The following is a 15,686-nucleotide window of genomic DNA, read 5'->3' on the forward strand; positions in this document are numbered from 1 at the left end:
TTTTTCTTGAAAACACATTAGTTACAAGTCATTGCATTAAGCTGTGTCAGTAGAAAGAGGAGAAAAAACTAAAAGGACACATTTTCTAACTACTGACAGTAACTTGTTAAAAAACAGCAACAACAAAAAGCAAAGCTTCCCTTTGGGTAAAATATTTAGGAGAAAAGTAAGGGGTTACTCTTTCTATTTACACACTTCATTTTAATTTGATATGGTGAGGTTTTTTTCTTTCTTTTCTTTTTTAAACTTTACTCCTGAAATTGAAATTAGCTAGTTATCTTTCTTAGCCTCAGAAGTGAAAAGAGGCATAGAACTCTCAAAAACCATATTATGCAAGTTGAACATCATGATAGGAGTACCATTTCCATATAATTGTTATTTCTCTTGTCAAAGAGATGGCTGCCTTTTAAAAGTAAGAGTGTTTGCTATTGTTACACTAAAAATTTACCAGATAATTTAGAAAGCATTACTGATTATAAGTGTTGATAACAATTAATGTAAAACTATTTGTTGTTCACTCACTCAGTCGTGTCTGGCTCTTTGTGACCCCATGGACTGCAGCATGCCAGCCTTCCCTGTCCTTCATCAACCCCTGGAGTTTGCTCAAACTCATGTTCATTAAATAAATGATTATAAAGAACTCTATTTTAAACATATGTGTATTCTAACTCTAACTACAAATGTGTTTTTTCACTTTTAGAAAGTAGCATTTGAAAATGAATAAATTACATATGAATCCAAAATTTGCCTAATTCACAAATAGAAATATTTCTATCCATTGAATATCATGTTTAGCTTTGTATTATATTTAGCATAATGTACATTTGTTGAAATAAATGTCTATTAAAACAGATAAAATGTTACATATTAAAGTTTTACTCAACTGAGAAGTAAATATGGGAGCAGGATATTTAAAAATATCTCTATTCTCTCTATTATTAAATATAGCTTAAATAATCTAAACCTAAAATATTATATATCTTTATAAACATTATTTTTATTAAACCTCAATTTTTGGCTTCAGAAAATTATAAATAGTCAAACAGGAGACTTTGAGATGGGATATATTTATTTGTTCTGCTATTCTACTTCAAGTTAAAACACACATGTTTTGGGATCTGATGACAATTCCCTACTCCTGATAACTTTTCTGTCTTTAACTTGTCTCTTTTCAGCAGTTCAGAGACTAGAACAAATGATTGAAGAGAATATTACCAGGGTGATGGAATTCATTCTTTTGGGTTTTTCAGTCCAGAGAGAGATTGAGATCCTTCTCTTTCTTCTCATTTTAGTGGTATATGCTCTAACTCTGGTGGGAAACATTGGCATGATTTCCTTAATCCGGTTGGATCCTCACCTTCACACACCCATGTACTTTTTTCTCAGTAATCTGGCCTTTGTAGACTTTTGTTACTCCTCGTCAATAGCCCCAAAGTTCCTGGAGACCCTCCTGACCCAGCACAGGTCCATATCTTTCTATGCGTGTGCGGCACAGCTAGGCTTTTTCCTGAGCTTCCTGATTTTGGAGATGTTCCTTCTTGCCGTAATGGCTTATGACCGCTATGTGGCCATCTGCAATCCTCTTCTCTACATGGTGATCATGTCCCAAAAGGTGCGCATGCAACTGGTAGCAGGCCCTTACTTATACAGCTTTTCTGTTGCTTTCCTCCACACAGCTGTTACTTTTCGATTGATCTACTGTGGCCCCAATGTTATTAATCACTTCTACTGTGATGATGTCCCTTTGATGGCCCTTGCCTGCTCAGACACCAGCCTCAAAGAGATCTTGATTTTTATCTTTGCTGGGTTCAACATGATCAGCTCTTTGACCACCGTCCTTATTTCTTACCTATACATTGTGGCTGCCATCCTGAGAATCCAATCTGCAGAAGGGAGGCGCAAAGCATTCTCATCCTGTGGTTCTCATCTGACTGCTGTCACTATATTCTATGGGACTCTGATCTTCAAGTATCTGCAGCCCAAATCAAACCATTCCCTTGACACAGACAAAATGGCCTCTGTCTTCTACACAATAGTCATTCCTATGTTGAATCCCATGATCTACAGCCTGAGGAACCAAGAGGTAAAAAATGCCTTGAGGAAAGCCTTTGAAAAATATTATTTTCTGTCTCTAATAAACATTAAAATGTATCTTGTAACACTGACTGTCTTAGAACTATGCCACATGCAGATATGTTGTTTTTATTATCTTTGATAGATTAATTTTATTTTCACCATTTTTATATGAGCAAAATGACTTTGCACATGTGTTCTATTTTTCATGTAATTTATAAGTAAGATGAAAGGTTTAAAAGATTATAATGCACATTTTGAACAAATTGCTACTATTTGCATATGTGACACTTGACAGTTTTGACCTGGAGAGTTTCTATTTAACTGATAATAAGATTTAGCCACTGCTTTAAAAAATGTTTCTATTTTATACATTGTGGAGACAGAAAAAGGGAAGTGATAAAGTAAATTTTTTGTCCATCCCCACGTCATTCCTTGCAATAGCTATTCCTCAACTGTATCCTGTCTGCTAAAAGTCATTCCTCTCTGCTTCTGACTTCCAATAGATTCACTGTTGGTCACTCTCTGTAATTCCATGGTTCTCATGTTGTTCAAAAAGATATCATTTTTCTCCATGCAGATCTGGGAATCAGGGTCAGCTTTTGGAAAGTCATACTCTCTTTTTCTGTATCAAAACAATAATGAAGACATAACCCTATATTCCCTCAGCAAAGCTTAAGATCCTTTTATATTTTAGGGATTTGAAGAAATTACAATGGGTTGAGGGGACAGGAAGCAGTAGTTTAAAACCAAGTTATAAATGTGGTTGCTGTCAGATGTCAAGAATATAGTCTTAAGTTGGGATGGTTGAAAAGTGATGCAATCTAAGACCCTCTTAAATCGTCAACTGGAATGTATTTTTTTAAAAAAATTCAGATTCAAATGTTTGGTGTCTACCATGTGGGTGATATTGTGAGCTATTCTTGTAGGGCAAAATCAAAAACACTCCTGAATATGCTGAACAGTCTGCTATTTTGGAAAATACTGGCAAAAAAAAAAAAATGATTGTATAAGTTATTCAGAAACATTTTAGCTTATTTTATCCAAATTATCTTAGTACACATTTCATTGTTAAATTAGATTTCAAATTTATGTGAAGACATCAAAATTGCTGTGTTAAATTATTTATATTAAACTTTATTTTAAATATGCCTCTATTTTAATATATGCTTCTAATATATGCCATTATTAAAGCAGCAACAAGGTGTTCTAAGTGGCTGTACATTGTACAAATTCTGAAGAGAAGCATTGAGTTACAATCCTGATTTTCAAGTTCTTAATTCAACTTCTTTCACAGTCAGGGAGCACATTTGCAGAAAAATCAATCTTGGAAATCATGACTGTCAATGGCCAAAGATAAAACTCAAGAAAAGAGAACATCTTTGTCATTGCTAACTTTTTAAATAATTCCCAAAATATAATTTAAATAGTTAAAAGCACAGCAGCGAGTTTATATAGCAAACTGCAGAGTAAGGGCTGAACCCGATATTGGCAGTGTGAGAAGGGTTTAAAGGTTAGTGAAGCTTTCAAAAGAAATCTGGTGCCCCTTCTGGGTAGCACACTGGATTCAGGGGAGGTTGCTGCAAAACCACATGTTTACCAAAGACAGTTCAGATACATTTGAAGAGCTCCCAGAGCAGAAAGGATGATAGCCTGGGAAGCTAAAAAATACTAAAGTAAAACCAAAGTTCTAACATTGAAACAATTCAGTAAAGAAATATATTAATGTATTAATTATTAATCAAATATGTTAACAGATATATATTAATTAATATATACTATTAATATACAATGTTAATTAATTAAATATATTAATATACTAATTCATCAATCTGCATTAACAAAGTACCACACACTCATTGACTTAGAACAACAAACATTTATATTCTCGCATTTCTCGAATTCATATTAACAACTGCATCTTCAATGACCCTATATCCAAATAACGACCCTATAACCCAATGACCCTACAACCAAACTCTTGAGGTTAGGAACTTAACACATCTTATGGGGGAACAATTACAGTCATAATAAGTGCATGTAAGTGTACGCATGCTCAGTTGTGTTTGACTCTGTGTGACCCTATGGACTGTAACCTGCCAGGCTCCTCTGTCCATTCTTTCCAGGCCAGAATACTGGAGTGGGTTGCCATTTCCTTCTCCAGGGGATATTCCCCCAGGGATTGAAACCATGACTCTTGCCTTGCAGATGATTCTTTACTGCTGAGCCATTGGGGAAACCCCACTAATAAGTAAGGACAGTTAAAGATGTGCTGGCTCAAATGTCTGGTGAAAACACACCTTATCTACACCTGCAAGCACAGTGCAGGAAAAAAAAAAAAAAAGCTGAGATTTCCTAAGCTTAAGAAAGAGACTTGTAAGTGCCTAAAAAGGCTAGTGAAATGGCCTAGATGATGGGTCAAAAAGAATCCAAAACCAGTTAATGTGACAACTGGAGTCTTAAAGGTCATAACAAGCCCAATGACTCATCAAGTAGTTAGGACAAAGGGATATATAACCTAATATCTGAGATAGATCAGAAGTTTGAGTTTTTCTCCTTCTGGTTAAGATAGAAGACAAGATGCCCTTCTCTAAATACCAGAATAGTTTCTGAAGAGACTTGATCATTCTCAGGTAAAAATCATCCTAGTGAGTGGAAAGATGCAGAGGTGAAGTGCCAAGGATGTGTTTATGGAGAAGTATTATAAGAGCAAGTATAGCACTATAGCAAAGTGAACCCCCAAGATGCAGTGACTTAATAATTTATTCCTTTCTCAGGCACCAGTATGAGTTAAGGGGTTTGGGAAAGGCAATTAGACCCTCAATATGTGGTTTCCATCTTTGTCTAAAAAGTGATCATTTCAGTGGCAACACTTTCAAGTGGGAAGGAAGAGGAAAAAAGTCCATATCTAATGGCTTTAATGTAGGAAGATGATCTTTAGGTTTTAGGCATCACATTCTACTGATGGCTCACTGCCAAGACTGGACAATATTAAGTATCTCACTGACAAGGGACAATGGGAACGGTGGTTAACAGCTGGATGGCAAATGTTTTACTTCTAAAATAAAATAGAAAGTAGTGGACACTGAGGAATATGTCTGCCATAAGGATCACAGAAAATGTGATCTTAAAAGGTCAAGTTATAATGATCTCTGTCAATACGATTGTTTCTTGAGCAGCCTATCATTTCATACTTGACACCAACTTGTTAGAAGCAAACTTGGGTGATTTGAAAACATAAAAAAATAAAAACAAACAAACAAAAAAACTTCGCTAATATAGTTTCCAATACTAATCAAATAGTACTCTTTCTTCCTGCTCAGAACCTAAAGTTGTGAAAAAGATCTCTCCTCCCACCATCTGCCTTTTCTCAGAACCAATCTGAGGGAATGTGGCTTGTGGGCAATTAGTAAATTAGCCTGAGTAACAATACTTTCTGTGCTTAAATGAATCCATCTTTCCAGTGATTTTACCACAAGTAAATGTTACTTCTCAGAGTCTTTCTACACATGTTCAATTGTGCATCCCTTTTAATTGGATTAGCCCTTAAACAAGAATAAACTCATTCATGAGAAATTACTTCTTCTTCTGATTTGCTTTTATGCTGGTATTATTAGTAAGAGTCAACAAGGACAAAAAAATGTATTCTACTTATATTAAGAACGAAGGTAGATTAAGTGGACACCAATCAACATAAACTGAATAGTAAACTTGTAATCAGATCCCAATGGATACCAGTTTGAACTGTGCTGATCACATTTTTACACATGTCTAGTGCAATGGCATTTGGTTTTACAGAGATTCTTATCTGGTTGATCCACTCTAGTTATTAAAAGCTTGACTTAAGCAGCTAGACACAGACATAAGAATGTAATGTTAGTTAAAAGAATTTAGAATCAAACAATAGCTTCACCATAACAATCAAATGTTAAACAGGACATTCTTCTGATCAAAAGTTAGATTTTAAATGACAAAAATCCATATTGCTTCATCTTTTTAAACTATGAGAAGGACAGGATAGGCTTTAGTCATAAATATTTCACCTGTTTAAATTAATGAAGAGAAAAACAACTAGCCAAAATCCAAACCAAAGAGTAGAATTACGATGAGTCAACAGATTGTTTGAAACACAAATAGTGTTAATTATAGAGCAACACATACTGAAAATTAACCTTCTGATTGATTCATGACACTAGTTGAAGATTCTGAATATATTTTTGTTTTCTAAAGTCCTTGCATGTATGAATGTTACTGAAAGCTTGTTTGGTAAATGAGGATCCACCAACTTTTATATTCATGGAAAAGTGATGAAGTCTTAATTTTTTCTCATGAAATTATATATTACTTATAAAACAAGTGAAAAGCAATTATATATAGAAAATATCCTAAGAAATCATATTCAACTATTACAAAGATACCTCGAAATTAACATGTGCTTATCTACAAGTATTTATCAGTTATCTGATGACTACACTTAGCACAATTTTGCATATACTGTGACTAACAGTAATAGGTCAGCATTAGTATGTCAGTATGCTTGCATTTGTAGATAAAGGAGGCTTAGTCCTGAGAGTCCATTCATGGAGTAAACCATCGCTATGTTAGACTGGACCTCTTAGCATATTTAAGTGTTGCTTATACACAGTCTGTTTTAACCGGGGAATTTATATGCCTGGACATTTATAACAGGAAGTGGCATACACGGAATTATGTCCTGCAGGTTCACTGCCTCAAGTTTGCCTTGACGATTGCTTTGTTGACTGCCTCTTTCACATCTTTGTTCCTCAAACTGTAGATCATGGGATTCAGCATGGGAATCACTGTGGTGTAAAACACAGCCACCATCTTCCCCTGCTCCACAGACTCTTCAGCAGGCCTCCTGAGATAGATGAAGATGAGAGTCCCGTAAAACATGGTGACAGCCATCAGGTGGGACCCACACGTGGAGAATGCCTTCCTCCTGCCATCTGCAGAGCGCATGCGCAGCACGGCCGCCTGCGATGAGGGTATAGGAAATGAGAACCACGGAGAGGGAATATGTGAAATTAATCCCAGCAATAACAATTATGGTGTATTCTTTAATGTGGACCCCTCCACAGGGATAAGAGGAGGGTCAGCACAATAGAAGTGGTTGATTTCGAAGTTTCCACAGAAGTACAGGCCATATGTCCACAGTGTGCAGATTAGGCTGACAGAGAATCCATAGATGTATGGCACAGAGATGAGACGAGCACAGACGGTCCTGGACATTCTACTGCCGTAAAGCAGAGGGTTGCAGATGGCCATGTAGCAATCAAAGGCCATCACAACCAAGATATATACTCCCACGTGGACAAGGGCTCTGAAGAAGTAACACTGCACCAGACACCCCACATAGGAAGTGGTTTTTGTCTCTGATAGTAAGTTTTCCCGCATCTTCGGAGTGACTTTGGAAGAGAACCACACATCCACAAAAGACAAATGACTCAAGAAAAAGGACATGGGGCTCTGAAGCTGGGGCTGATGCTGATCAAAATAATCATAGCAATGTTCCCTATCAGAGTGATCATGTAAACTGCTAGAAACACCACAAAAAAGAGAACTCGAAACTCCTGATGACTGGTCAACCCCAGAAGAATAAATTCTGTCACATCTCTGAAATTTGGCATTGCCTTCACTTAGACCCAGTCTGCATTGCCTATGGAAAAATTAAAAGAAATGAATGGATTTATTTTATTCTTGAAAATTTTGAGTCATCTTTATCAGTATTCTAGTTCAAATAATATAAAAATCAATGTAGACTTTTCACAAAGTCTAAAGTAAGACTATATAATCACATGTATTTCCTTTAATAGGCCTTATAGGTAATTATTGTAATATTTATTAGTTTCTTAACTCTAAAACAGACAATTACATTCATATACTACTAGTATTAGACAATTATTTTTGCTAAATTATTACAGTGATGTTAATCTCATAGAGTTCTAATAAAAGTAAGGCTAGACTAAGAGTCATCAGAGAATGATGATCTATGATCATGAAAATATAGGGTACAGGTGAACCCAGACCAGAACTGAAATATCACTGCCTATGTTATGTGCCCAAATCATTTTCTCTATGGTGTATTTAATTCCCATATGAATAATTTCAGGGGCAGGAAAATAGTCCACAGTGATTAATCAACTTCCAAATTGTTAGTTGCTACTAGTTGGAAGGAGCCATGATATAATCACAGAGTTTATACACTTTTTCCTCAATATTTTACATAGCTGGCTACTTGCCCATAACTGAAAAGTCATATCCTCAAAGAGATCTTGGACCATTCTATGTGCATCCTGCCTCTTCTTATTTCTGTGTTTATCAGCATGCTCCATTTTTGTCTCACACCATTTCCTAAATTATCTCATTTGTGTGTTTTTCATTCACTCCATTTCAGTCAGTTCAGTTCAGTTGCTCAGTCATGTCTGACTCTTTGCGACCCCATGAACTGCAGCACTCCAGCCATCCTTGTCCATCACCAGCTCCTGGAGTCCACCCAAACTCTTGTCCACCGAGTTGGTGATGCCATCCAACCATCTCGTCCTCTATCATCCCCTTCTCCTCCTGCTCTCAATATTTCCCAGCATCAGTGTCTTTTCCAATGAGTTAGTTCTTTGCATCAGGTGGCCAAAATATTGGAGCTTCAGCTTCAGCATCAGTTCTTCCAATGAACACCCAGGACTTATCTCCTTTAGGATGGACTGTTTGCATCTCCTTGCAGTCCAAGGGATTCTCAAGAGTCATCTCCAACACCACAGTTCAAAAGCATCAATTCTTTGGCGCTCAGCTTTCTTTATGGTCCAACTCTCACATCCATACATGGCTATTGGAAAAACCATAGCCTTGACTAGATGGACCTTGTGCTTCCCTTCTGCCAAATGTATCTGTAGAATGGCAGTGAGGATGAATGGATAAGATATGATTACTATAGCCAGAGAATAGGTGAGACTAATGTAGGCACAAATAATCATTTTATATTCAAACTATTGTATATAACAAAGGTTATATACATATATATATATAACACAAAGGTTCCAGCACAGGCCTTTTTGATGAGGGGTGGGTCTGCACAGTAGAAGTGGTTGATCTCAATCTTCCCACAGAAGTACATAGGTCCATAATTTTGCTACCAGACTAGTCAGAAAACCATATACATAAGGGAAAGTAATCTGTCAGATACAGATAATCCTTGACATTTTGCTTCCATGGAGCAAAGGTTTCCCAGTGACTATATATATCTGTCAAAGGCCATCACAGCAAGAATAAAATTTTCTACATGGACAAGAGCAATGGAGAGGAAACACTGTACCAAACAATCAGCATAGGAAATTGTATTTGTCTCAGATAACAGGTTTTCCAGCATCTTAGGGGTGACACTGGAAGAAAACCACATATCAACAAAAAACAAATGACTCAGAAAAAAGTACATGGGGCTGCAGAGTTGGGGACCAACCTTAATTAGCAGGATCATGCCGATACTACCCACATGGTGATCATGTAGACCAGCAGGAAAATGATGAGGAGAACTTGCCATTCTTGATGACTGCTTAGTGCCAAAAGAATAAACTGTCACATTCATGAAACTGAGCATTTTCTCTGTTCTTGGTCAATATTAGATACAAACTTCTGGAATAATAAAAAGGAAACAAATTTTAAATTCAAGTATTGATTGTTTATTAATTTATACTTTTTATTTATGGACACTTTATTTTGATTACTAATAATTATGAGTATTCCTTGAAAGAAAAGTTATGACCAACCTAGACAGCATATTAAAAAGCAGATATTAGTTTTCCAACAAAGGTATGTCTTGTCAAAGCTATGGTTTTTCCAGTAGTCATGTATGGATGTGAGAGTTGGACCATAAAGAAAGCTGAGTGAAGAGAAATGATGCTTTTGAACTGTGGTGTTGGAGAAGACTCTTGAGAATCTCTTGGACTTCAAGGAGATCCAACCAGTCCATCCTAAAGGAGATCAGTCCTGAATATCCATTGCAAAGACTGATTCTGAAGCTGAAACTCCAATATTTTGGCCATCTGATGTGAAGAACTGACTCATTGGAAAAGACCCTGATGCTGGTAAAGATTGAAGGCAGGAGGAGAAGGGGATGACAGCAGATGAGATGGTTGGATGGCATCACTGACTTGATGGACTTCAGTCTGAGCAAGCTCCAGGAGTTGTTGCTAAAACAGTAAGCCTAGCATGCTATAGTCTATGGTATCGATATTCAGCCATGACTGAGCGACTGAACCGAACTGATCTATGGCTGTACTTTGACACTCCTTTCAGAAAATCATTTCTGAGAATTTGCTATTTAACAAACTCTCTGAAGGTTACCTAAATGGAAAAATACACAGACCCAGTTGCCATTGTCATGGTTTTTACAAAAAGTGATTGAACAAAGCTTATACTAAAAATTGTTTAAATTTTAAATGGATAAATTGGATAAATGGCCATTTATCTAAGACTGAAAGAGAAAATAGTGAAAATGTCAGTCTCTCAGTTTTGTGCCACTCTCTGTGACCCCATGGACTGTAGCCCATAGGCTCCTCTGTCCATGGGATTCTCCAGGAAAGAATACTGGAGTGGGTAGCCCTTCCCTTCTCCCAAGGATCTTCCCAATCCAGATTCAAACCTGGGTCTTCTGCATTTCAGGCAAATTCTTTATCATCTGAGCCACCAGGGAAGTCCAAAAATACTTTTTAATATCCCTTTTTTCCAATACTGGTATATTTTGTAGTCACCTATTTTTAAGATATTTATGGAAAGTTAATATCTTTTTAATATAACTCAAAATATCATATTATCTCTTTTTATTATAATCATATTCTCCATGGTTAGAGATGGAAACCATTTAATCAAATAATCTATCATCCCTAAATGTTGAATCAAAAATTATTTTTAATCTAATCTCATACTTGTACTCATTTAAAGAGAGACAACCTGATCATAGTAGACTTCAAAATAAAGTGGTAAGCCACCCAAACACCTTCATATATTATATATATTTCCTGGATAAAGACTCTTTTCCATACCTAACAAGCAATTTAAACCTACTACATGTCTTTCACTGTTATATTCTGCAGAGTGAACAAGAATAGCAATATAAACAAGGAGATTAATGTCACTGTTTACAGTGGTAATGACGTAGCTAAATATTGTAAGTATATATGTAACCTAGAGATGACAAGATATATATTGGGATGTGCATAGATTATAATAATGGGCTTCCCTGGAGGCTCATGCAGTGAAGAATCTGCCTGCAATGTAGGAGATCAGGGTTCCATCCCTGGGTTGGGAAGATCCCCTGGAGAAGGGAATGGCTACCCATTACAATATTCTTGCTTAAAGAATTCCATGGACAGAGAGGCCTAACAGGCTGCAGTCCGTGGGGTCTGTATAATAATACATGATACCATTTTGTAGGGGTGACTTGAGCATGTGGATTTCAGTGTCCTGGGGAGTGGTGGGAAGGGCCATCCTGGAACCAATCTCCCTTGAGATACTTAGGGATGATTATATTTGTCCCAAATACGTTGTGGGATCATTTTGAACTGCCTGTGGACATCTTCAGTCCATGGAAACAGCATCAAGAAAAGTAGTTTACAGATCTAACTGTAAATTGCCCAAACAATGCTATTTTATTAAAACAAAACAAACAACAACAAAAAAGAGTATGTTGCACAGTCCAAACTTGCCCTACTCACCACCTGCCTTTGCACTAAGTCACTTCAGTAGTGTCTAAATGTTTGTGAATTTAGGGAGAGTGGCCATGCCCTCCTCCAGGGGATCTTTCTAACCCAAAGACTGAAGCTGGGTTTCTTATGTCTCCTGCATTGGCAGGCAGGTTCCTTAGCACAAGTGCCATACGGGAAGCCCTGCTTGCCACACGACAGGCAATAAATTGGACAGAGACCAGGTGCTAAAGCAAGGAATAAGGGCTTTATTTGGACAACTGGCAGAGCAAGAAGATGGCAGACTAATAACCAAAAGTAACCATATTATCAGGGTCTGGATGCCAGTTACTTCTGAAGAGTAGTTTGCGCAAAGTCAGGGAGATAGTGAAGGACAGGGAAGCCTGGCGTGTTGCCGTCCATGGGGTGGCAGAGAATTGGACATGAATTAGTGATGAACCACAGTAACAAACGGGGAGGAGGTAAGGAAGTAAAGTAAAAAGATTAATCTTCCAAATATCTCCTGGAATAGCCAGCCTCAGGGAGGGCATACATTAATTTCTTATTTTTGGCTCAGGGGGACAGGGTCAGAATGCTTCCCTGCACAAAGGCACTTTGATTTAACACTCAGGCAGGGGGAGCAGGTTTCCCCGAGGCAGCCCATTATGTGTTATTTGTGCTGGCTGGTTTCTCAGGCATGTCCAAGTCTTCGAAATCCCATGGACTGAAGGCCACCAGGCTCCCCTGTCTAAGGCATTCTCCAGGCACGGATACTGGAGTGGGTTGCCATTCCCTTTCCCAGGGGCTCTTCCCAACTCAGGGATTGAACTTGGGTCTCCTGCATGTCCTGCGTTTGCAGGTGGCTTCTTTACAGTCTGAGCCACCAAGGAAGCCCATTATGTATAGACAGTGTCTTTTTAGTGAACAAAAGCCATAGGTAGCAAAGGTTAAGGTAAAATAAACAAATCCAACAGGTAGTCAGATTTTTTTCTTCCCTGTAACATGTTAAGTTTTGAAAAAGATGATTCCATAACGAGAAAAAAAAGTGTATTTTTAAAGTTTGCCAGCTTAGTATTCAAAGAGAAATTATTGAAAAAAAAAAGTTTTAGATACCATCATAAATGATAGAGGAAATACAAAGAAGATGAGATTCCTGAGAAACATTACAAACATCTCAGCAGAGCATGCTGACGTTGATTCAACAGAAGGCGCCTCTGACTGCTTGTGATTTTCACCCTTCCACACTTTTCAAGATTAATGGTAGAGGAATTTTTATTTGAAAAGATGTATCTAATTCCATGGGACCAAGATTAACCCAGGGGGGAAAAAAAAGTTATGAAAAAATGGTAGTGTTAATACTTTGCAAAAGCTTGTTGTTGTTGAGTCGCTAAGTCATGTCTGACTCTTTGAGACTCCACAAAGTGCAGCACGCTGAGCTTCACTGTCTTTCACCATTTCCTGGAGCTTGTTCAAACTCATGTCCATTGAGCCAGTGATGCCATCCAACCACCCCTTGTCCTCTTACCCTCAATCTTTTCCACTACTGGGGTCTTTTCAAATGAGTTGGTGCTTTGGATCAGGTGGACTAAGTATTGGAGTTTCAGCTTCAGCATTAGTCCTTCCAGTGAACAGTTAGGACTGATCTCTTTTAGGATTGGCTGGTTGGATCTCCTTGCAGTCCGAGGGACTCTCAAGAGTCTTCTCCAGCACCACAGTTCAAAAGCATCAATTCTTCGACCCTCAACCTTCTTTATGGTTTGACTGTCCATACATGACTACTGGAAAAAATATAGCTTTGACTATATGGACCTTTTCTGACCAAGTGATGTCTCTGCTTTTTAATATGCTGTTATGTTTGTCAGAGATTTTCTTCCAAGGAGCATGCATCTTTTAATTGTGTGGCTGCAGTCACCATCCACAGTGATTCTGGAGCCCAAGAAAATGAAATCTGTCACTTCTTCCACTCTTTCCCCATCTACTTGCCATGAAGTGATGGGCCTGGATGTATTTTGAATGTTGAATTTTAAACCAGCTTTTTCACTCTCCTTTTTCACCCTCATTAAAAAGCTCTTTATTTCCTCTTCACCTTCTGCCATCATAATAGCTTCTTCTGCATATCTGAGGTTGTTCATATTTCTCCTCACAACCTTGATCCCAGCTTGTGATTCATCCAGCTTGGCATTTTTCATGATGTACTCTGCATATAAGTTTAATAAGCAGAGTGACAATATACAGCCTTGACCTAATCCTTTCCCAATTTTGAACAAGTCCATTGTTCCATGTCCATTTCTAAATGTTGCTTCTTATCCTGCATACAGGTTGGTCAGGAGGCAGGTAAGTATTTGCAAAAGCTAAATATATGAAAACCTGAGTGGTGCTTAGCCAGAAAATAGGTAGCAATTAGGAACTTACAGGAGAGATGAAGTGGTCAGGTACGATCATACAGGCTATGATGTCTCAAAAAACTGAACGGTTTGGGGATATTAGAAGCACTTGTAGGACTTTCCTCACCATTTCCAGGCCAAAATATATACACGTACTTCCCATATTGTATCCCTATGCATTTTAAATTCAGTTACCAATAGCTACATTCTTTTTCCCTCAAAATCAGGAAAGAGAAAATCCTAAGTATTGCAGTTATAGAATTCTGGTTTTATTGTCAGACTATTGAATTCTGGCTTCATGACTTATTTTGTGAACTTGGACAAATTTTATTATTATTTTCTTTTGCTTTTCATTTATTTATCTTAATATGATATTGCAATAGTTACAGCATTAAATTCATGGTATATTTGTATGAAAATAGATATTACACATTATTACATAACAAATATACTAAGCAGAATTATTATTAAATACATTCCCAGAAAGTTTTGCTTCCATTAATAGTTTGCAATAATCAAATCTCTAAAGAAAATCTCATTCTCTTTCTCTATCTCTCTCTCTCTCTGTTACTTCTGCTCATACATACCTATACATGGGTAACATATATGGAGTTAATATTAATTAATAAAGAATAAAAGAAAATAAAATCTAAGATGCAACCTCTATCTTCCATTTCCAGATAGATGGATTTGTATACCATCCTCAGAATGAAGTATTCCCAGTAAAGATGCACTAATATGGGTTGATCCCGTAGCATTTGGGCTTAACTACTCTGTGGATGTTGGGATCTTCCTGGATCAGGGATCAACCCATGTTTCCTGCACTGGCATTCTTCACAATGAGCCACCAGGAAGTCCTCTTTGTCCAACGTGAGTCTTTATTTTCCTCAGGGGAAAGCAGAAGCACATGTAAACTCGTTTCCATTCATTCACACATACATCATGCGCAACATTTCAAAGCTATTTGCATGTAAACAAATTGGGGATTTTGATTAAATTATAATAATATCATGGTGTCTGTAATGCAAAACTTAACCTCCCTAAAGAATTTAAGCTCTTACTTAATGTTTCTATTTGGGTGAGCTAAAAGTAATTTCTTTTGTCTCTAAGACCATTTCACCATTTACTGGAAAACTCTTGGTATTCCAAATTAGTTGCTGATTACTAATCAATTTTTAAATGTAATTTTAAAGCTTTTATGGCATCCCAACAGCCACGGAGCAGTTAAGCCCAAATGCTACAACTATTGAGCCCATGTGCTGAAACTACGGAGGTCCACACACCCTAGAATCTGTGCTAGTCTATAAGAGAAGCCACCACAATGAAAAGCCCATGAACCGCAACTAGAGATCACCCTTCGCAAATAGAAATTCCCTCCACTGTCCACAGCTACAGCAAAGCCTCACAGCAGTGAAGATCCAGCACATTCAACAATAAATATATAAATATAATAAAAATAATACTGGAAAAAGAGAAATATTTGTTCTCTATACATCATTCTCATTTTATATCTAAATCTATATAAATAAATTATGCA

The 15,686-nt window shown here is 37.2% G+C and overlaps 2 protein-coding genes and 1 pseudogene across 2 annotated transcripts; 1 reads left to right on the forward strand and 2 right to left on the reverse strand.

Annotated features, from left to right (window-relative positions):
- The first annotated feature begins 1,195 nt into the window (after positions 1-1,195).
- LOC110149730 (olfactory receptor 8U3-like) lies at positions 1,196-2,215 on the forward strand. Its single transcript, XM_020912310.2, has one exon. It carries the CDS (start codon positions 1,196-1,198, stop codon positions 2,213-2,215), a length of 1,020 nt encoding a protein of 339 aa, XP_020767969.2.
- A 4,580-nt stretch (positions 2,216-6,795) lies between these two features.
- Positions 6,796-7,724, reverse strand: LOC110121752 (olfactory receptor 5M9). Its single transcript, XM_020869008.2, is given in 4 exon segments — positions 6,796-7,068; positions 7,070-7,173; positions 7,176-7,574; positions 7,577-7,724. Coding segments are annotated over 4 exon segments (921 nt in total). The 5' UTR covers positions 7,722-7,724.
- Positions 7,725-7,730: 6 nt separating this feature from the next.
- Positions 7,731-13,954, reverse strand: LOC139037226 (olfactory receptor 5M3-like; annotated as a pseudogene).
- Between the last annotated feature and the right edge of the window lie 1,732 nt (positions 13,955-15,686).

The sequence above is a fragment of the Odocoileus virginianus genome, chromosome 10 (genome assembly GCF_023699985.2).
Source record: "Odocoileus virginianus isolate 20LAN1187 ecotype Illinois chromosome 10, Ovbor_1.2, whole genome shotgun sequence".
NCBI classification, from domain to species: Eukaryota; Metazoa; Chordata; class Mammalia; order Artiodactyla; family Cervidae; genus Odocoileus; species Odocoileus virginianus.